This window comes from Zalophus californianus, chromosome 4 (genome assembly GCF_009762305.2).
Source record: "Zalophus californianus isolate mZalCal1 chromosome 4, mZalCal1.pri.v2, whole genome shotgun sequence".
Classification (NCBI taxonomy): domain Eukaryota; kingdom Metazoa; phylum Chordata; class Mammalia; order Carnivora; family Otariidae; genus Zalophus; species Zalophus californianus.
The window spans coordinates 97,859,379-97,881,735 of NC_045598.1; the positions used below are offsets into that span (position 1 = coordinate 97,859,379).

The window sequence follows — 22,357 nt, forward strand, 5'->3', positions numbered from 1 at the left end:
ATCTGGGGTGTCTGGGCTGCAGTACTGGTGACATTAGAGTTGTTTATTTGATGATGGGGAGGACCATTTAGCTCTGCAGAGAGAGAAACTCCACCCAGGGCTACGGATCTGTACTCCCCACTCCAGACAATCACAGATCAGAGTCACCGGTTCCCAGAGGCAGCTTTGGTGCCCTCTGCATGACCACCGTCCATACTTCCAGGGCCTCCTGATCATAACGGCACCACAGGAAGAGGGGCTGTTCACTGTTGGTGACAACGGATGTTTTCCCAGTCTTATATAAAGTGTGAACAAATCATCTTTAGGAAACTTTGGTATTTTTATATATTTGTAGCTTTGCTGTGCATCCTTATCTAACTTGATTCTGTCCTTCTATAGAATTTATGTTAGAGAGTGATGGTTCTCAGCCTTTTTTTTTTTTTTCTTTTTGGCACTAGCACACCTGACACATGCTAGCTGTCTTGTCAAAAACTGATTCGGGCAGTGCTTTCCAACAATGCGGGGTGGGTCATAACTAACACTGGACTGCTAGGGCAGGTGGTAGCACAAAAGCCCTGTTTGGGGGGCTTTGGGATCTTAGTAGGTCTCCATCCTGGAGCTTTTACTTCAGGTGGGAATCATTGTGAAGTGGCTTAACGTAAGGTTTGACAGTGCTCGAAACAGCTGAAGAATTTACTTGCTGACCCGACATATCACGTAGGAAACCCTCCTTTGGTCGTTGCTTCTCCTTGAGATTCGGGTGTAGCAGTGTCTCACCCAAGACCCCAAGGCCACGTGTTCTAGTTCTGTAACCCCCAGGACACCTGCTGTGCTGCTGGTCACCACCTCAAGTCCTGTGCCTTCAATCCAGGGGGCGGTTCGTTCACTACTGTGGATGTGACCTGTATGTATGTAGCACAACCTTGTAGTGATTTTCATGGAATCACGGAAACTAGAGGTTTCGATGAGTTTACCTATTTCATACTCTCTAAGGAAATTGTTACCTCTGCTAGTGCCAGAAAAGGGAGAGTCCTCAGCTCTTGCCTTGCTGTGGGCTTGTAGAACCAAGCGCCTGGTTCTGTTTGTCTGGGGTGTCTGGGCTGCAGTACTGGTGACATTAGAGTTGTTTATTTGATGATGGAGCGGACCATTCGATGATGGGAAGCCCACCTCTAGGCAGTAGGGGGCTTCAAATCATCATAGCCTTATTTTTTTTTTTTTGAAGATTTATTTATTTATTTGAGAGAGCAAGAATGAGAGAGAGAGACAGTACCTGAGAGGGGGGAGGGTCAGAGGGAGAAGCAGGCTCCTCGCCGAGCAGGGAGCCCGATGCAGGACTCGATCCCGGGACTCCAGGATCATGACCTGAGCCGAAGGCAGTCGCTTAACCGACTGAGCCACCCAGGCGCGCCCCATAGCTTTATTTTTTTAATATTTGTATTTATTTATTTGGTAGACAGAGAGAGCACAAGAGGGGGTAGGGGGGAAGGTCAGAGGCAGAGGGAGAAGCAGACTCCCCACTGAGCAGGGAGCCCAATGCGGGGCTCAATCCCAGGACCCCAGGATCATGACCTGAGCCGAAGGCAGATGCTCAACCCAGGCGCCCCAAGATCATCATAGCTTTAGATTCAGATTTTGTTTTTCATAGACAGCTTGGAAATCCCATTGTTTTCTATCTATCATAGGCCAGTGTTCTAGTTGTCGCCTTGTAAAGAAAACTTTCTCCTTGTTGCCATAAGCACCCCTGTAACCTGTCACACCTCTCCCAGCCAGGCCTCCTTCCACTTAGCTGTGCACTCCGGGGTACCAGCCCGCAGCCCAGCACTCTGCATGTGGCTCTTTCAAAGTGAAAGCAGATGTGTGGTCTCCAGCCAGACCCGGCCTCACTCTCTGCTCACTTGTGGTTGGTTTTAAGAGAGAAGCTTGAGCCCTTTGTCGTTGGTGCCCCTGGGTGGACACAGAGTAAGGAGTACTCCGAGAGTGCGCCTCAGCAATGTGGTACCTCTGTTATACTTAGAAAAGTGCACATCTAGTCTGTTTTTGAAGATTTCCAGGAAAAGAAATCTCACTACATCCCTTAGAAAATTGTTTAGCCATGAGAACTGGCCTCTTCCACTATAACTGAGCCTATTCCCTTTCATTTTATTCATCACTAGAGATAGAGAAGAGGTGACCACCCCTCCCTTCCTTTTTTTTTTTTTGCATAATCCTTTCTATATTTGCTGGGAGTCACCTACTCCTGAATCTTCACTTCCTTAAGCTGAAAAAATTTGTTCCTTAAACTTTCTTTGAACCTTTCATATTTACTCCTTAAAGCATTTCGATGGCTCTCTTTTATTTACTTTTTTTAGATTTTATTTATTTTTTGACAAAGAGAGACACAGCAAGAGAGGGAACACAGGCAGGGGGAGTGGGAGAGGGAGAAGCAGGCTTCCCGCTGAGCAGAGAGCTCGATGCAGGCTCGATGCGGGGCTCGATCCCAGGACACTGGGATCATGACCTGAGCCGAAGGCAGACGGTTAACGACTGAGCCACCCAGGCGCCCCTCGATGGCTCTCTTTTAAATCTCAGTTTGTTCAGGGGCACCTGGGTGGCTCAGTCATTAAGTGTCTGCTTTCGGCTCAGGTCATGATCCCAGGGTCCTGGGATCGAGCCCTGCATCGGGCTCCCTGCTCCGCGGGAAGCCTGCTTCTCCCTCTCCCACTCCCCCTGCTTGTGTTCCCTCTCTCGCTGTCTCTCTCTCTGTCAAATAAATAAAATAAAAGTCTTTAAAAATAAACAAGTAAATCTCAGTTTGTTCAAAGTTCTGAGCCTTAAGCTACTTCTTAAAAAAGTTCTGATAAGTATATGTTGAGAAAGAGACCTAGTAGTTTGGTGAAAAATTCTATTAGCATCTTGTGTGAGCTTGGAGACCACTCATCTTCTCATGCTCTTTGTGCCCATTTTCCCTCACTTTTCCCCACCAAACACACCTTCACTCTCTTCTTTCTGCCAACAAAGGTGTCCCAGTACCTACCAACTTTTTTTGTGGTACCTGCGTGTGATTGCGGTTCTCTGTGTGACAGACAGACATATATACGGGTACACCTCTAGAAGAAACCACCTGTCTGCTAGAAAACAGATTGTTTGGCATTCCTCAGCCTGCGGTTTATAATTATTAGGCAAAGCGTCCTGCCCAGTGCATTTTCGCACATTGGTTGGCCTCCAAGTAAATGTTCTCCCTGGAGGTAGTGTTACCAGGTGGCCACTAATATTTTTGTACAGATTTCTCATCATTCATTTTAGCTGATTTTTATCCTTGCTTAAAGGATCCTAATTAAACCTACAATACTGATTATCATTTATGAAGGGTTGACTATATACTGGGTTCTCTTCATATATAGAAGATACTATATATTATCCCCATTTGATAAGGAAACTAAAGTTCAGATAGGTCAAGCACCTTGTCTAAGTTGGCACAGCAAGGAAGCAGCACACTTAGGATTCAGATTTCAGGTCTTTCGGACTCTAAAATCAATGCTGTTTGGGGAATGCTGTTTTGCTCTCTTAAGAGTTTTATAGCCAAAGTATTCATTACACATGGTGAGGTTGTTGTCTTAGAGAATTAATGCTGCCTAATTAGAGCCAGTTCTTAACTCTTTAGTAGACAGGTCTGATGGGAAGTGGCCAGGGTTCAAGAACTTGGGTTGTCAGAGTGACACTGGGCTCTTGTTGGCAAGGATGTTCCTGGTAGTTGTGGTCCGGCCAGAGTCTGAATACTAGGGCATCACAGCCCACGACCAGATAAACAAGTTTCACAGTTGAAAGAGTGTCCTCAGACTACTCTGAGCACCTTTATATCTCATTTCTTTTATCAACCTTTGTCTGCCCATTCTTTAGTCACTTGACTTCTCTAGTGCTTGCTATATACCGGATATTATTCATAAACAAGACCTAGTCCCTGGACTCAAAGAGCTTACAATCTGGTGAAGAAAATGAGTGATTAGAGAAAAATAACCACAATAAAGTCAGAAGGTACCGTATGAGGATTGACAACAAAATGCTATGGGGACTTTAACTTCGGACCACAATCATAATAGAGACCCACTATTCTCCTGCGTTAAACAACTCTAAAACCAGACAAAATATAAGAAGCACGGATTTTCAGACCCTGGACAATAGGCTGCACAGGACAGGCAGTAATCCCCGAGTGGAAGGAAACAAAGTGCTTCCTAACTGTGACCTAGCTCAGGGTCTCTAAGCCACGGTGCAAGGATGGGGAGCCCAGCAAATCCTGGTACTTTACTGAATTCAGAAGACAGTAGCATTAAAACTTAGGGAGGGCAAGATTTCTAGAATGTGCTAGAAAATATACTGGAGAGGGATAAGATACACAGAGGAAGAATTTCAGAGATCTGCAGAACAGGCCTCAAAGTCTTTGGCTGCTTACTGATCTTTGCGTGTGTTTGAGGAAGCTACTGAGGCCAGAGAGAGGACCACCAGGAAGCAGCATTCGGGTCAATTCTTGGAACCCAAGGCCGTGCCTAGTCTGTGTTCTTTTCAGCCAGATGTGCGGTGCTGGGTAGAGACCTCCTGGGTCAGAGAAGCCCTACGTTCAAGGCTGTTCTCTGCTTGCCCTCAAAGTGCTTTAAAAATCTCAGAAGGATGAAGTGATTTCAAGTAACTTAACTGTATCCCAGAATAAAGAGCAACAGTATTTAAAGGAATACAGTAAAATCCAGCACCTAACAAGGTAACATCCACAGTATATGGCATCCAGCCAATATCACGAGGCAGGAAAATACCACTGATAACCAACCAGGAGATATATCAGTAGAAACAAAACCAGAAATGACCCAGATGACAGAAGGAGGAGAAAAGAACTTTAATAAAACAGCTATTATCAATTTGTTCCACATGTTTAAGAAGATAGAGGAAAGCATGATCATCATGAACACAGTAATGGAGGCTATAAAAGACATTTGTGTAACATCTAGAGTTGAAGCATACATTATATGAAAAAGAAAATGCAGTGAATAAGATTAACTACAGAAGGTCAGTGAAAGACATAACAAAAGAAAGCATGTAAGGGGCACCTGGGTGGCTCAGATGGTTAAGGATCTGCCTTTAGCTCAGGTCATGATCTCCTGGTCCTGGGATTGAGCCCCACATCGGGCTCCCAGCTTAGCAGGGAGTCTGTTTCTCCCTCTCTCTCTGCCTCTCCCCTTGCTTGTGCTCTCTGTCTCTCTCTCTTTCTCAAATGAATAAAGTCTTTAAGGAAAAAAAAAAGTGTGCAAAATGAAGCAGAAAAAAATAATTGAATGAAAAGTTAACAAAGCATCAATGAGTTGTAGTACAACACCAAGCCTAAGGTATTTGTACTTGGAGTCAAAGAAGGGGGAAGTAAAGAAAAAATTATTTGCAGAAAAGGTGGTCAGATCCTTTCCATGTTTGATGAAAGCTATAAACACATAACAAGAAAGTCCCGTTCATCAAGAGGATATAACAGTACTGATTGTGTAGCATCTCGTAACAGATTCAAAATACATGAAAATTGGATAGAACTGAAAGAATAAATAGATAAATCCAGAATTACAGTTGGATACTTCAATACCTCTCAACAATTAATAGAAAAATCAGACAGCAAGTAACTATAGATATGAAGACTTGAACATAACCTAACTGCCATTTGTCAGACGCTCTCCCCTAACACAGCAGAACGTGCACTCCATCTAAAGCGCACATGAAACATTTACCAAGAAGGGCCACATTTGAGCCATAAAACAAGTTTCAGTAAATTGAAGAGGATTGAAATCTGCCAAAAATAGTTGTTTGATGAGAATGGAATTAAGCTAGAAATCAGTAGGTGAAAAACATCAGGAAAATCCTCAGATATTTAGATTTTAAAAACCACTCTTCTAAAAACCCACGGGTCAAAGAAGAAAGGAAATTAGAAAAAAATATATATTCTTTTAGAGATTTTATTTGGCAGAGAGAGTACGAGCAGAGGGAGTAGCTGAGGGAGAGGGAAAAGTAGGCTCCCCGCTGAGCAGAGAGCCCAACGTAGAGCTTGATCCCAGGACCCCAGGATCATGACCTGAGCCAAAGGTAGCCGCTTAACTGACTGAGCCACCCAGGTGCACCGAAAATATTTTTAATTAAACAATAATTAAAGTATAACATATCAAAGTTTGTGGGATGCAATAAAGCAGTGCTTAGAGAAAAATTTAATTGAAAATGTGTCAGAAAAAGGTGTTTTCAAGTTGATCTCAGCTTCTTTCCTAAGAAAATAGAAGACAAACTTAAGAAAAATGACAAACACAAAGCAAGGACAAGGAAGCAAATAATAAGAGCAAAAATCAATGAAATAAAATAGCAAAATACTGGGGGAAAAAACCAGTGAAACCAAAAGCTGACTGTTGAGATCAATAAAATCAATAAAGCACTCGCCAAACTAATATAGGAAAAAGAGAAAAGACACACATTACCAATATCAGGAATGAAAGAGGGGAACCTATAGAAACTGTTGGCATTTATAAGGGAATATTGTGAACATTTTTATGCCAGTAAATTCAACTTGGGCAAAATGGATCAATTCCTTGAAAGATACAAGCTGCCAAAGTATACTCAAAAATGCAGATAACCTGGCCTTGCAGACGCCACTGCCCCAGAGCCGCCCTTGCCGCCCAGCCATGGTCAAACCCACTGTGTTCTTTGACATCGCCGCGGACGGTGAGCCCTTGGGCCGTGTCTCCTTCGAGCTGTTTGCAGACAAAGTTCCAAAGACAGCAGAGAACTTCTGTGCCCTGAGCACTGGGGAGAAAGGATTTGGTTATAAAGGTTCCTGCTTTCCCAGGATCATTCCGGGATTTATGTTGGGGGGGGGTACTTCACACGCCATAACGGCACTGGAGGCAAGTCCATCTGTGGGGAGAAGTTTGATGATGAGAATTTCATCTGAAGCACATGGGTCCTGGCATCCTGTCCATGGCCAACGCTGGACCTAACACGAACGGTTCCCGGTTCTTCATCTGCACTGCCAAGACTGAGTGGTCGGATGGCAAGCATGTGGTCTTCGGCAAGGTCAAAGAAGGCATGAACATTGTGGAGGCCATGGAGCGCTTTGGGTCCAGGAACGGCAAGACCAGCAAGAACATCACCATTGCTGACTGTGGACAGATCTAATAAATCTGACTTGTGTTTTATCTTAACTACCAGACCATCCCTTCTGTAGCTCGGGAGAGCACCCCTCCACCCCCACCTGCTTGAAATACCCCAGAATCTCTGTGCTCTCGCTGCAGTTCTGCGGGCTCTGTGGTTCCTTATCCCCAGGTCTAGCTGGATTGCAGAGTTCAGTTTATGATGATGAAATAAAACCTAAACCACAAAAAAAAAAAAAAAAAAAATGCAGATGACCTGAATAGACCTATACATTCAAGAAATTTAATCTGTCGGTAAAAACATTCTTACAAGAGAATTCCAGGCCCAGATGGCTTCACTGGTGAATTCCCCCAAAAACTTAAGGAAGAAATAACAGCCATTCTATACATTCTTCCAGAAAACACAAGAAGATAGAATACTCTCCCAACCTCATTTGTGAGGCCAGCAATTACCCTGATACTAAAACCAAACAAAGACTTTACACGAAAACTACAGATCGGTATAGATGCAAAAATCCTGAACTAAATATTAGCAAATTGACCAAGCAGGGTGTATGCTACCAATGTAGGGTTAGTCTGACATTCAAAAGCTAATCGGTGTTATTCACCATCTTAAAAAGCCGAAAGGAAAAAAAAATCATAGGATCATTTCAATACAAGTTAAAAAAAGCACTTGTGAGAATTCAATGCCCCTTCATTACAAAAACCATCAGCAACTAGAAGTAGTTGATAAAGGGCATCAAGGGGAAACCGACTGCTAACATCACATTTAATGGTAAAAAATTAAATACTTGCTCCCTAAGATCAGGACAAAGGCAAGGATGTCCATTCTTACCACTTCCTATGGAGCAGTGTACTGAAATTACTAGTGAAAAGGATAAGGCAATACAAAGAAATTAAAGGGATCCAAATTGGAAAGGAAGAAGTAAAACTGTCTTTATTCACAAGACTACTTGCTTGTGTCCATAGAAAACCCTAGGGAATCTACAAAAACAATCTACTAAATTAATAAATGAGTTTCACAGAGTCATATGACACAATTTTATTTCTATATATTAGCAACAATTTAAAATTGAAAGGAAATAATACCATTTATAATAAAATTAAAATGTGATATACTTAGGGATAAATTTTACAAAATATGTTTAAGACCTGTAGAAAACTATAAAATATAAAACATTGATGAGAGAAAATCAAAGAAGAGACTAAATAAAGGAATTGGTGGTGATAATAATAAAATAAATGAAGAGGTTACCATGCTCAGGGTAGAAGATCTTGTTTAAGGTATCAGTTCTCCCCTAAATCAGTCTCCCTTCAGCACACTCAATCCCAGTAAAATTTCCAACAGACTTTTTTTTTGTGGACAGATATTGACAAGTTAACACCAAAATTTTTATGGAGATGTAAAGGGTCTAGAATATCCAAAATAACTTTTATCAAGAAAAATAAAGTTGGAGGACTTACCTGATTTTAAAACTTGCTACAAAGTTACATTAATCAGGATAGTATGATATTGGCAGATAGGAATGGATATATAGATAATAGAATATAGTATGAAATAAACCCACGCATATGGTCAGTTGATTTTTATTTTTTGAGGGGGCCTGAGATTTTGATCACCTTTTAAAAATGTTTTCTATTATACATAGAGAAAAATGGACACAGTCAGTTGATTTTTAGAAAAGATGACAAGTAGAGCTCAATGAGGAAAAGATAATCTTTCAACAATTGGTGCTGGGATAATCAGATGTCCGTGTGCAAACAATTTAACTTCAACTTGCATGTCATGTCATATGTAGTAATTAGCTCGAAATGAGTGGGAGACTCAGTTGTAAAGGCTAAAACTATAGAAGCTCTATAGGAGAATGTTAGAGAAAAATCTTAGTGACTTTGGTTTAGGCAAAGATTTCTTAAATAGGACACAAAAAAGCACAAAGCGAAAAACATTCATTACTTAGGCTTCAAAATTAAAAACTTTTGCTTTTTGAAAGACATAATTAAAGAAATGAAAAGCAAGGCATAGACAGAAAAATAATTGCAAAACATATACCTGATAAAGGACTTGTACCCTGAATATAGAATGGACTCTTGCAGCTTAATAATGAGAAAAAAAACATGGGCAGAAGATTTGAACAGACACTTCTCCAAAGGGATAAGAAAATGGTCAATAAGCATGGGAAAAGATGTTCAACTATTTAACATTAGGGAAATGGAAATCAAAACGACAGTGGAGATATACCACCGTGCACCTATTCGAATGTCTAAAATTAGGGTGCCTGGGTGGCTCAGTCAGTTAAGTGTCTGCCTTGGGCTCAGGTCATGTTCCCAGGGTCCTGGGATCAAGTCCCATGTCAGGCTCCCTGCTCAGTGGGGAGTCTGCTTCCTCCTCTGTCCTTTCTCCCTGCTCGTGCTTTCTGTCTCTCAGATACATAAATAAGTCTAAAAAAAAAAAAAATAGAATGGCTAAAATTAAAAAGACCAACCGTACCATCATTGGCAATGGTAAGGAAGAACTGGAACTCTTATATCCCGCTGATAGAAATGTAAAATGGTACAGACCCTTTGAAAAACATTAGCAGCTTATTTAAAAGGGAGACATACACTTGCCATATGACTCACCTTTACCCAAGGGAAGCAGGAACACAGATGTACACAAAGACTTTGATGCAAATGTTCATAGTAGCTTTATTAATAATAGCCCCAAACTGGAAGGAACCCAAATATCCATCGGCTGAGGAATGGATAAACAAATTGTGACATATTCGTACAATGAAATATTGCTCAACAACAACAAAAGGATTGAACTGTGACCTGCTGATACACGCAATAAATGGATAAATTTCAAAAGCATTCATGCTAACTAAAAGAAGCTAGACACAAAAGTCTACAAACTGAATTATATCATTCATGTGAAATTTTAGAAATGGTGAAACTATAGTGACAGAACTTTGTGCATATATGGTATTTTTCTTTAAAAAAATGGGGGGGAATGGGGCGCCTGGGTGGCTCAGTCGTTAACCGTCTGCCTTCAGCTCAGGTCGTGATCCCGGGGTCCTGGGATCGAGTCCCGCGTTGGGCTCCCTGTTCCGCGGGGAAGCCTGCTTCTCCCTCTCCTACTCCCCCTGCTTGTGTTCCCCCTCTCGCTATGTCTCTCTCTGTCAAATAAATAAATAAAATCTTAAAAAAAAATTAAAATTAAAATTAAAAAAGGGGGGGAAGCAAATGAATTGTAGGGTTTTTTTTTTTTGCCCACCTGTGTATCACAGCAGAGGGCATACTGCTGTATTAAATATGCATGAGAAATCAAAAATTTGCCATAATCACCCAGTGAATGAAGTAGTTGATTAAGTTGAAGTTTTACTATTTGGGGTCAGTGAAATGTGACTATAACATACTGAGATTTTTTGTTCTGGCACCCTCAGATGGGCTCTGAGAAAACTTCCAGATAGCTAGTTCCAAAAATGGTGTCCTTACAGCTTCATCATTGGAATAAACTTATAACCTCTTGAATTTAGTGCTTTGAAGGACACAAGATACAAGTGTTTGGAGAATTATCTTTTTTTCCCCTCAAAGATAATTGAGTTTAGTTTTCCTTTTTTTTTTTTAAGATTTTAGTTATATTTATTATTCATTCATTCATTCATTTGACGGGGGGCAGAGCACAAGAAGGCAGAGCGGCAGGCAGAGGAAGACAGCACAAATTGGTGAGGTGGGGGGGGTGCAGAGGGAGAAGCAGACTGCCCACTGAGCAGAGAACCTGAAACAGGACTGAATCCCAGGACCCTGGGATTATGACCTGAGCCAAAGGCAGACCCTCAACCCAATGAGCCACCCAGGCGCCCCAAGTTTTCCTTTTTAAATTACTTTTTTTTTTTTTAAACAGTCACTTTGGACTTTTGCTGGTAATAGCCAGTAGTATCTGATTTTATTTTCAGATAAAGAGCCAAAGTCAGGAATCAAAGGAACCAGCCCAGTGGCTGCAAAGCACTCCTGAACATTGACTCAGAATGACCAACAGCCCAACAGCTCCCGAAGCAGGAGCCCCAGAAAGGATAAGAAATAATTTTCTAATAAACAGAACTGTCTGAATTGACATGGACTACCTGGGGATAGGTGAATTCCCCGAGGTTCAAGTGGTGACTGCAGACACCATTGTCAGGAACGCAGGGGAGAAGTTTCAAGCATCTGATGAGGTGTTAGGCCGGTGGGAGTGCTCTGTGGGTACACGGCTGGAGCCTCGCTCCCCAAAGGGCTTCCATCTGGAACCGTCCTGAGCTTCACGTGAAAGGCTTCTTCCAGCTTTGGATCTTGTGGGTGTTTGGATAAAAGCCTTCTGTGGCGTGCCATTTGAATTCAATTTTCAATTTTCAGGACAGCCATCCCCTAACCTGTTGTTAAAGATGTTACAGAGCGTCACTGTACAGTTCTGAAAGATGCCATCCTGTACAGGTTGAAAACAGCCCCAGAGATCATTTGCAGTAAAGCAAATGTGCATATTCCTGTTTGCTCCAAGGCTACCGAATACCTTTTCCTGACACACTGAGTTTTCTGGAAAATAATTGAAGAATTGCCCTTGTTATTGGTTTAATGGAAAAGATTGTTAGATCTCAAGTGCAGACATATATCTTGGGGTAAACGCCAAAAGGCAGAGTTCTTTTTCCAGAAGCACTCATGGCTTAAAATAATATATTCAGTACTTAAAAGAGCTAGCATCTTCTTCCAAGTAGCCTGGCAGAAGAGGAGAAAGCCCCAGATGGTCGGGTTTGGCAGCGCGTGGGCCACTGTGTTCGGGACACCATCTTTAAAGTAGATGAAGATTTATTTCATAGTCAAGCAGGGAAGGTGAAGCATAGTTTAGGATGGAGTATTTAAATGCCCCCCTCCTTAGAAGTTGAGAGAGCATTAACACCGATTCTTTTCACTAAATTCATCCCTACTGTAGTCCTTCTACTTATTTGTTCAACAAATATTTAGCAAGCACCGCGGAGGACCGTCCTATGGGAGACGGTGTGAGGGGCACAGATACAAACAGGATACCAGCCTTAGCCTGAAGTAACTCGGAATGTACTGGGGGCAGACAAGATAGAAAAGGAAGCAGCTCCAGGAGTGTGTCTGAAGCGTGCCGGTTGAATGGATTAGGGAATAGGCACAGTGGAGGTCAAAGGAAGGAGAGGATATTGCTTTTGAGTTATTTAAGGGAAGAGTGGTTTCTATGAGCCAAGCAAGCAGCCGCAAGGAAGGGGACAAGCGAATTCTATTTGGCAGAAATGTCAAGGAGAATGAGAGGCAATTACTTTGGCGATTAGGACCTCGCTGTTGACCTTCAAGAGTAGGACTTTGGAGGAGAACATGCTATCGGAAGCCAGATTGTAGTGAGCTACAAGGGCAGGTGTATTTGGGGAAATGGAGGCTTGGTCCCTCATTGAAGATGTCTGCTAGTCAAGGGGGAAAGTACCACAGAGTCAATGAGATTTTTTTCCTTAGAAGGAGAAATTGTTATTTTGAAAGCAGAGTCTAGTGGGTTATTGAAGGGAGAGGTTAAATATGTTTGAAAGGGAGTAATTGCATTGCAAGATCCCAGGGAGAAAAATGTTAATAAAGGAAAGAACCACGGGATAATTGACAGTATTTTTGATAGGGAAATGAGCTGCCATAATCTGTATTTTTGTATTTTATGTAAAGACGTAACATTAAGAAACTGAAATATCATTAGTGATTAGTAATTCAAGTAAGAAGTTGGGCAGGAAGAAAGATTAAAAGTAGTTCCATATTTAGAGTCTTGTTCTTTAAAGAACATTAATTTATACCCTCTGGTAGTCTTTTAGCGGGATTATTCCTTATCTTCCAATGGAACACCAAGAAACGCCCACTGAAGAGAGTCGTTTTCCTGGACCGCCCTCTGCCTCTTACATCCGTCAGACTTACTGCCCGAACGCGCCAGAGCTTGTCATGCTAACCACCATTTCACATCACTGGTTGTTGAACGAGGTTGGGAAAGAGAGGCCATCCCATGGTGGATGAGACTTACCATCCCCATGAAGCTTGCTTTACTACAGGGCAGTTTTCCAAGAGCTCTGTGACTGAGGAGGAAGCGAGTTTAATCACCCACAATGACCACCACTGTGGAAGGTGTCGGAGAGCTAGCCAAGACACTGGGAGAATATTTGTGTGGGTGTGTTATGTGTGCTCACTGAACCTTCTGAATGTGTATTCCATGACACTACCTCCTTACTGTTTGAGATCACTATTCATGCCTCTGGCTCCTTCAGAATTCAGTGAGTCATTTAAAGGTGTCTTTCTCCTTGAAGGACCTCACGGTGTTACCCTTGTCCTCCTCAGACACAGGTGTGTTTGCCGTGGTGAACAGCCATTCCTTGTCTCTGCTCGGGAAGCTGACGATCAGCGCGGCCTTTAACGTGGTGTACATCTACACCTCTGAGCTGTACCCCACAGTCATCAGGTGAGCCTCACACGTCCTGCATGTTTTGCTGTAGACCCTTGCCGCGGCAGAGGGATGGTTCTCGTTCCACCGGGACCAGAGTTAGTGTGGGCCAGCAACGATCCAGCAAGCAGGCCGAAGCCCAGAAGTTGCCTGTGTAGACTGCACTCAGCCCACTTGGCTGAGGAAAACGTAGCTGTATTTTGGGCTGAACTCCCTCGTGTAAATCATGAGGGAAGTCCTCTACAATGAACACATCCCATCACCCAAAGAGTGCTCGGATGCCATCTTGATTTCATTGGATTGAATTTATTCAGTCACCCATCCTGTGTCAGGCACATGTCAGGCAAGGGGACTAGGTCCCTGTTCTCACAGGACCTACATTTTCACTCAGAATATACACATTGTTAAAAAGATAATTCCACTTAGAAGTGATGATGAGGTTTTCATATTAGTTGTTAAATGTGGTTTCTAATGAGTAGGACATGCTCCTATCAAAAAGACCATACTCTGAAGTTTCCCCCTCATAAAATAAGTCTGAAAACAAGATGGGAAGGGCAGGGATGTAGCTCAGTCTTCTTAGAACTGCCTCTGAGGGCCGGGCACGAGCTCCCTAGCTCAGCACTTCCCCAGGCTTTTCAGAGATCATTCCAAATGTTTCCCTCATCCGTGCAAACTGAATGATTCTTTCTGCCTATTAATTTTAAGTCCCTTTTCCTCCAGTTTTTCCCAGGCTGTCTGTGATTGGCTGGTCATTTCCTAATTATTCCTCTGACCTGATTTCTCTGGCTCCTGGCTGTGATGCTAGGATGACCATTTTGCCATCGCTAACAATTAGGCTGGGGTGAGAGGGTGCTGCCTGGCCACCCCACCTGTAACTGCTCTCATTCCCACCCCCTCCCACCTCTTGCATGTCCGTACTCCTCACAAAGGTCACGTTCCTGGTCTCCTGATAATATGTGCTCAATTCATAGTCATATGCCTGACCCTTGAATCGTCAATTTGTTGAATTTAAATAAATGGGCAGACTTCTCAGGTCATAAAGGCCTGGCTCTCCACGGGTATATCAATTCAGAGGAAACCTCACACAAAAACCGGTAAGAACATTTGACAAGAAACATTCTCATGGTCGTTTCTACAACCGTTCTCTGTAATAACTGCGCTGTCCAGTATGGGAGTTACTAGCCTCATGTGGCTATTTAAATTTAAACTAATTAAAATAAAGCAAATGAAAAACCCAGTTCCTCGTTCTCACTAGCCCCATTTCTAGTGCTAATAGCTGTCTAGCGGCTTCCATATTGGACAGTGCGGTTATAGGACATTTCCAGCAGCTCCGAATATTCTAGCAGGCAGCACTGCTTGTGCTTCCTCCACCTTGGGATTTATTATTACAGGCCCATTGTCCCACAGGGTCTTTACACTCCCCCCGCCCCCGCCGCCCCTGCCAGAACTTACTGATTTTTCCCCCCCTTTTTATGCCTTTCAGGAACGTTGGGCTTGGAACTTGTTCTATGTTCTCCCGAGTTGGTGGGATTATTGCCCCCTTCATCCCCTCACTGGTTGGTTTGTACCTCCTAGTTTTGTTTTTCTGGATTCTCTGCTTTGGAAATGCTTGCGCCTTTGAGTAGAAGGTGGTAATGAACAGTTGCCACTTAAGATCAGCCTGCCCCGCATGGGAACCTTGTATCTTTTAGATTACGTGTCCCTCAGGGCAGATGGGCTCGGACCCAGGATGCTCTTAGCCCCGAGGCTCCGCGTGTTTGCTTCTCTGCATTTACTGGAGAGTTAGCTAATGCCAGTGTGCCCTTCCTATCTCCATCCATAAGTTAGCCAGCCAGTGAATATTTATTAAGCTTCTGCGATGTGCTGGGCTCCATGTTGAGCACTTCAACACATATCATCTCAAGTAAGCTTCACAAGAACCATGTGAGGCAGGCATGGTTGTTGCCCTCTATTAAAGATGAGAAATCAGCAGAAGCAGGTTAGGTAACTTGCCCAAAGGCACACCACTTCCACAAGAAAATTAGAAGAGAAACGTGCCTAGCAGTGTGTCTATTAAGAGTTTTTAGTGTTTCCTAAATGTCATAGTCAAAAGAAAGGGGATAGACCTAATGGCAGCCCTGAAAATCCTTCCAGTCTTGAAATGTTCCAGTTCTGTGACAGATTAATCCCCGGAGCCCCTGCGGATGTCTCTGCTGGGCCGAACTATTGCCCTCCCAGCCAGCACTCAACAAGGGGTGCCTGGATGTGCTGTGTAGACAACTGTTCTGCCCACTAGCGATACACCCAGGGGGTTCCCGCAGGACCAGCCAGGAGGGTCCTTGGCTTCACGCAGCATGGAAATCAAATGTGAGCCAGCAGGAGGTGAAAGAGTTTATTGAAGATCTGGAGAAAGCAGATACAGATGGAGTGACTGTCTGGGAGGCTCAGAAAGGAAAGGAAGGAGTCTCATCTTTGTCCATGGGGCTGGGAGTGGTCTGGTGTACGTGTCCTCTCAGGCATCCAGGCATCCAGGAACCGCTTAGAACAAAGACAAGGGCCCCCGTGTTATTCCTTGGAGCCAAGGTGTCTTGCCATGGAGATGTCTAGAATGTCTCCAGTGGTCTGGAATGCTCATATGATAGCTTCACCTGGTTATTGTCACCTGGTCCTTCCTTAGATATTATCTGTTCTAGAGAAATCATTAAGTCCTGACCTCTGATAAGAAGGACCTATGCGATTTGCTTTACAAGGCATGTGTGAAGTGGGCTGGGAGTGTGGGTCCTAGCAAGAGGAGAAGCGGGAAAAGCAGCAAAGGGAAAACCAGCTTTTTCTCTCATAGCGTCCCTTTGGTGTCCCTGCCTCACTAGCACAGGAGAATGTCTCTGAAATGCCACTGTGGCCTCTTTTTCTTTCTTTCTCTCTCTCTCTCTCTTTCTTTCTTTTTTCTTTCTTTCTCTCTTTCTTTCTTCTTTTTCTTTCTTTCTTTCTTTCTCTCTCTCTTTCCTTCCTTCTTTCCTTCCTTCCATCTTTCTGTCTTTGACTTGCAGGATACTTCCTTTTCATGAGTATCTCTTTCCATGTTTCATGCTTAATTTTACAGTATAAGACCATTTCTCTAATATAAATTAGTTCCATTCTGCAAAGTGTGTGGACATTAGGGGTTTATCTCTAAAGATCTCTGACTCTGGATGGCTCTCCTAGAACATTAGAATACCTAGCACTGTACCTCTATTCCTGCTCAGTTGAGAAGAGATGAGAGTGTTGTGTCCCCCTTGATTCAGCAGCACACCCACAGTGTTGGACCTGTGTTTGCATGTGGGCTCCAGAAGTGAGATTCCCCCCTCCCACCTCCACCCCTCGCCCCACTTTGTCCGTCATCTTTTTACTTCTGAAAAATCAGGCAGAAGATATCCTAACTAGTAGTGGTCCTATCCACGCAATTTGGAAGCCCAAAAGAGAAAAGCATAAAGCTAAGCAACTCCTATACAGGAATTCAAGAATGTTGATCAGCTCAGAAAGGCCCCAGAGTAACACCCCAGTGGCTCTAGAGCAACACAGTTTTCTGTGTCATTATCTTTGAGCCAGTTTGTGTTTCAAGAAACTAAATTTTCCGAAGAATGTCTGTTGGATCTCTGAAGCAAAGCTGTATCACCGTGTTCAGGTAGTTTCCAAATCACACGGGTTCCTTAGGGTTTTCTTTTTCTTTTTGGGGTGTTCGTAACTTTAACCCCATCCTCCAGGCATGTTGCTGAAGCGGGAGAGCGAGGTTCTTGTCTCATGGAGTTGAAGAATGAATCTCGCAGACAAAGGAGAGGAAAGGGATAGAGTTTTTATTAAGCAAGGATACAATAAAAAAGCTCTCAGCAGTGAAGGGGCCCCCACAGGATTGCCCCTGAGGGCTTTTAGGATTGGTCTTTTATTGAAAGCTAACCAGGGAACTTAAATCTTTTTAATTTCTCTACTGATAGCACTTTTGTGTAAGAACTAGTGATAACATCTTTAATGGCTTACTTTTTTTTAGGGTCTGGTTAATCTCTGTTGGTCCCAGGTGACTGTCATAAAAAGAGACCCCCCTCCGATGACACCTAGGGCAGGGCGATCTGGTGTGTTCCCTTATCTCTGGTTTCCTGACACCTCCGCATTTTGGGGATTTCTGTGAGCCTGATCACGGGAGCCCCCTCCCTATCTCTCCCTACTAGCCTGGCCTGTCCCTCACTCAGTGCTAAGTGAATCAGCGAGCATACTGATTGGCTGATTCCAGGGTGGAGAACTTTAAACTTTATGGTGAGCGAGTATTTGAGGTGTCTCCCAAGCGAAGAGTATGTGGAGATCCCTGTGTTCTAAGCGAGTTGCCTGCAGTGAAAGCAGTACCCACCCCCCTGCTTCCGATCCTATGCACATACCTCTGCCGCCTCTCTGTGTACTCACTCCCACTTCTGCGTGCCTGAGCAAGCACTCCATGATTTTCCAGGGTAACTCTCCATGGGGAAGGAAGTGGCTTATTGTGTATTCTAGTAGGAATAGTAAACATGGCCATGCCTCGGTCATAAGACTGCTGATGTCACATGCTGGGAAACGGATACCGAGTTTTTGTATGTTTTTGTTCTACTCCCTGCCCCCACAGAGATATGTGCAGTGGTCTTTACCCTTCATTGTCTTTGGAGCCACCGGCCTGACTTCGGGCCTCCTGAGTTTATTATTGCCGGAAACCCTTAACAGCCCATTGCTAGAGACGTTTTCCGACCTTCAGGTGTATTCATATCGGAGGCTAGGGGATGAAGCATTATCTTTACAGACCTTGGATCCGCCACAGGTATGGCATAGTCTTCATAGTCTTCTTTTTTTTTTTTAAAAGATTTTATTTATTTATTTGACAGAGAGACACAGCCAGAGAGGGAACATAAGCAGGGGGAGCGGGAGAAGAAGCAAGCCTCCCGCAGAGCAGGGAGCCCGATGTGGGACTCGATCCCAGGATGCTGGGATCATGACCTGAGCCGAAGGCAGACGCTTAACAACTGAGCCACCCAGTTGCCCCAGTCTTCATAGTCTTCTTAATCTTTCAGGTATACCTCTTGGGATGATGATAGTTTGGGGGGGCAGCAGAAGAATGTTCTGGTTAGATTTAATAGAACCAAGCAAAACTGTTGGAAAACAGGTGTGAGATTAATAGCAACTGGTTTTTTAGAGAAATGAAGGTGGCCGGTGATTCATTCACTTTTGTAGAACACTTTAGGGTGAAATCTTAGGGGAGATGTCATAAAAATGCATTTGTCAGTTGAGTGCTAGATAATAATGTTCATTTTAGAAATGTCATGGCATCATGTGACCATTCTGGTTCTCCTTTCCCCTTTCAGTCTGTGGACAAGGACAACACTTTAGGCAGTGAGAGTGAGGAAGAGGAGGAGTTTTTCGATGCAGATGAAGAAACCCAGATGATTAAGTGAAGAGCCCCGGCTCCCCCCTCACAAGCAGATGATCTCCTTGCCTCTGGTGAAGGCAGGCTTTTCCAGGAAACCTAAGAGTTGTAGAAGCACAGGCTTGAACATGCATGGAAGGTCCTCAGCATGGGCTCATTTTTTTTCAGGCACAAAGGACAATGGAGAAGAGATTTCATGAGCGAGGACATCACAGTACTGAAGGAACAGTCGTTTGTTAGTCCACAATTCAGGTTTATTTCCGAACCATGACTTCTGGCCAGATAGCTCAAATCCGCACACCAGAGTGGAAAGCTAATTTGTTTCTAGAAGTCTGACTGTGTTGCTTATCCTTGATCATGACCTAAAGGCAGACATGTAAAATTCCTTCTCACCACGTTAGTGGAATAAGATAAACCATCCTTAAGATTTCATCCTAATACCATATTTGACGTCTACCCCCATCATCTGTGCCTCACCAGGAATCTCTTGAGGCCGACTGTTGTTCACATTCCAGTTTTTTGCCAGAGGAATAGCACTGAGAGGTAACTGTATGTGGCCCAAGGCCTCCAGCTTTACCCTAACTGTTCACCCCTTGCTTTCCAAGCTTAGGGTTGGCTTGAGCTCCTCGTGCCTTGAGTCCTACAGACGATCGCCTAGGAAAAGCCAACTGTACTGAAGCGATTTTCTGAGAGCCCGAGGTGTGGCTGCAGTTCCCTGTCCATTCCCTTTGACAGTTCAGACCTGTGCGCGTCTCCAGAAACTGGTCCATCTCAGATTCCAGTACCAGCACTCACTTCAGAACCGTGCTCGGTAACAGATGAAGCTTTGTGAGGGCGGAGAGCACTTGCAGAGTGACAGACATGTTGGGCACTTGAAAAGGGGCAGCTTTTATAAGGAAGAAAAGAAAATGATCTGTCACGGGTTTTTGTTTGTCTGTTTTCGGCATTGTGCAACAAGGCACTTGGGCAACCGTTAAGAACTTGAACGCTTCTGATCCCAGATCAGTCCCTGCCTCTGTAGTCAGAGTAAAAAGCAAGTAATTTCATAGGAAATGTGGTTTTTTTCATGAAGTACTGCCAACTTTAAAATAAGTCTGTCACACTTAGTTTTCTAAAATCATATGCTGGAAATACCTGTTTCCCTTGAAACTTGAATGCTATCTCAAGTAGGAGTATTAACCTGGAATCAACAAGTTTGTGCAATATGGCCTTAGGCTGCTTTCCCAACAAGGAACATTCCTGTGTCTTCAGAATTTCCATTTTGCTAACTTTGGGAGAAAGAGAAGTTGCATTGGAGGTAAAGAGAAGACGTCATGGGGCCTGCTTCTGGAAATCTTGGAGGCATCACCCCCAGTTGGCTCTGACACTTTCCTGTCCCCTTCCACGCTAACCTCTTGGTTTGCACTCTTATTAGTCTGTACCTTTGTATTTGTTAAAGTATTTTTATGTCCTTTATGCCCTTGATGATATTTTGAGCTCTTCATAAATAGGGACCATCTCTCCTGCTGTTTGTTTCTCTCTGCTATTTGCCGAAGAATATGGGCCTAGACACAATCAGTATCTAATAAATATTACTGTTTCTAACCATCAAGAAAACTGTGGAACTCCTTGCAGTATCATTTTTATAAATCCCAGGCAAATGTGACCCAAACCCTCAAACTGTGGAATCCTGCTTTTCTATCTCTGGCAGATTGGAGACACTGCCCCCCACCAGGAGAGGAAGACAGGAGGAACTTACAAGGACACTTAGAAGGTCTTCTTAGTGGTTGGGCATTAAAAATAAAACACTGAACTAGCATATATGTGCTCTTCGGTCAGTTAGAGCGCTCTTTGCATTATGAGAATAATACGTCCCCTTATAGAAAATTTGGAAACTAGAAGTTAAAAAATCTATCACCCATAGGCCCAACACCCAGGGGCAACCAGTGTGATGGCTTGGTTCTAACTGAAGACCAGTTGGGAATCCATCTCTCTGTTGGCACTGGGGTTCCCTCTGCCTCTGCCTAAATAAATGAGGATTCCATTAGTTCTATCCCTGGGTCTCCTGCTTCCCCAACTGTGGGGTAGAAAAAGGGAAGGGTGTTATACATGTTGCCTAATAAGAAGGCCAGGCAGGCTACCAACTGCTCGAGTCAGTTGTATCACTGATAAGGTCGTTGTTTCTTTCTAGATGGTCCTTTGGTGAAGTTTAATATTTACTGTTTTTTCATTCTACCACCTTTTATAAAGAGATTTTTTTTCCTTTTGTTATTAAATGTTGAAGAATAGTGATTGTAGAGAATGTGTACCTGTGTATATTTGCACTGATTAAATGATTGGAAAGCTTTTAATTTACAGGGAACATAATTTGTACAAGTGATTTGTAAAAAGCATCTTTTTTATTCAAATTTAAATTTCTTTTCTCCTCAAAAACAGCAAGAAAAATGTAAGACACGTAAGAAACCCCCAGTTTCTTGGGTCAAAGGTCTTAGAACAGCTTGTCCAGAACTTTGGTACTGATGTGTTAAAAGAAACAGTGTTGTAGTTTCCTGATGTGGTGAGTTAAAACCAGTGCCCATTGAAAATGCAATATTTGTCATTTGGCTGCTTTCAAGCAATATAGACATTCTTTAGTATTTAAAAATAAGCAAATAAAATACAACAAATAAGAAGCAAATGAAAGTTTCTGAGGCACTGCTTAAGTGAATATAATCTGGGCAGGTATTTCTGTGGAGGTCAAATTGATGAAGGTACTGTTAGTAGATTTATATTCTTTTTTTTTTCTAAGATTTTATTTATTTGACAGAGAGAAAGCACAAGCAGGGGGAGCAGCAGAGGGAGAGGGAGAGGCAGGCTCCCCACTGAGCCGGGACCCTGACGTGGGACTCAATCCTGGGACCCGGGATCATGACCTGAACTGAAGGCAGACGCTTAACCGACTGAGCCACCCGGGCACCCAGTAGTTTTATATTCTTAACAAAAACATTGAAATAATTGTCACTAGCACATCAGAATTATTTTTTTTTTCAAGATTTTATTTACTTGAGAGAGAGAGCACACACAAGTGAGCGATGGGTGGGGGGGTAGAGGAGGGGCAGAGGGAGAGGGAGAAGCAGACTCCCTGCTGAGCATGGAGCCCAGTGGGGGCTCGATCCCATGACCTGAGCTGAAGGGAGACGCTTAATCAACTGAGCCACCCAGGCACCTGCATATCAGAATTAAAATACAGCTTTCCTATAGGACTTACTCTTCCATTACAAATTCTTACTAGATCATTGGTTCTGAGATTAGAAAGTTATCTATAGAGAATTTTTTAATTAAATAAAGTGCAGATATTTTGGCTTCTTATTAATTTAATAAGAATCACAAAGCATAGACATTTTTTGTTCTTAAAGAATGTGTCAGGATGTATAGAAGCATCTT

General features: G+C 43.2%; 1 protein-coding gene and 1 pseudogene across 7 annotated transcripts in view; both read left to right on the top strand.

Annotated features, from left to right (window-relative positions):
• The window catches only part of SLC22A15 (solute carrier family 22 member 15), a 68,294-nt gene extending 46,323 nt beyond the window's left edge, over positions 1 to 21,971 (top strand). For 3 of the 7 annotated variants that reach the window (XM_027613332.2, XM_027613353.2, XM_027613345.2), the window contains exons 8-11: positions 13,458 to 13,578; positions 15,044 to 15,116; positions 18,164 to 18,352; positions 18,894 to 21,968. In XM_027613332.2, coding sequence (XP_027469133.1) covers positions 13,458 to 13,578; positions 15,044 to 15,116; positions 18,164 to 18,352; positions 18,894 to 18,983 — 473 coding nt within the window. In that variant the 3' untranslated portion in view covers positions 18,984 to 21,968. Of the gene's footprint in view, positions 1 to 13,457; positions 13,579 to 15,043; positions 15,121 to 18,163; positions 18,353 to 18,416; positions 18,603 to 18,893 lie in introns of those variants that run through there. The other 4 variants (XR_003523329.2, XM_027613325.2, XM_027613339.2 and 1 more) reach the window with 4 other exon arrangements.
• Positions 6,651 to 7,143, top strand: LOC113933360 (annotated as a pseudogene).
• Positions 21,972 to 22,357: the final 386 nt, after the last annotated feature.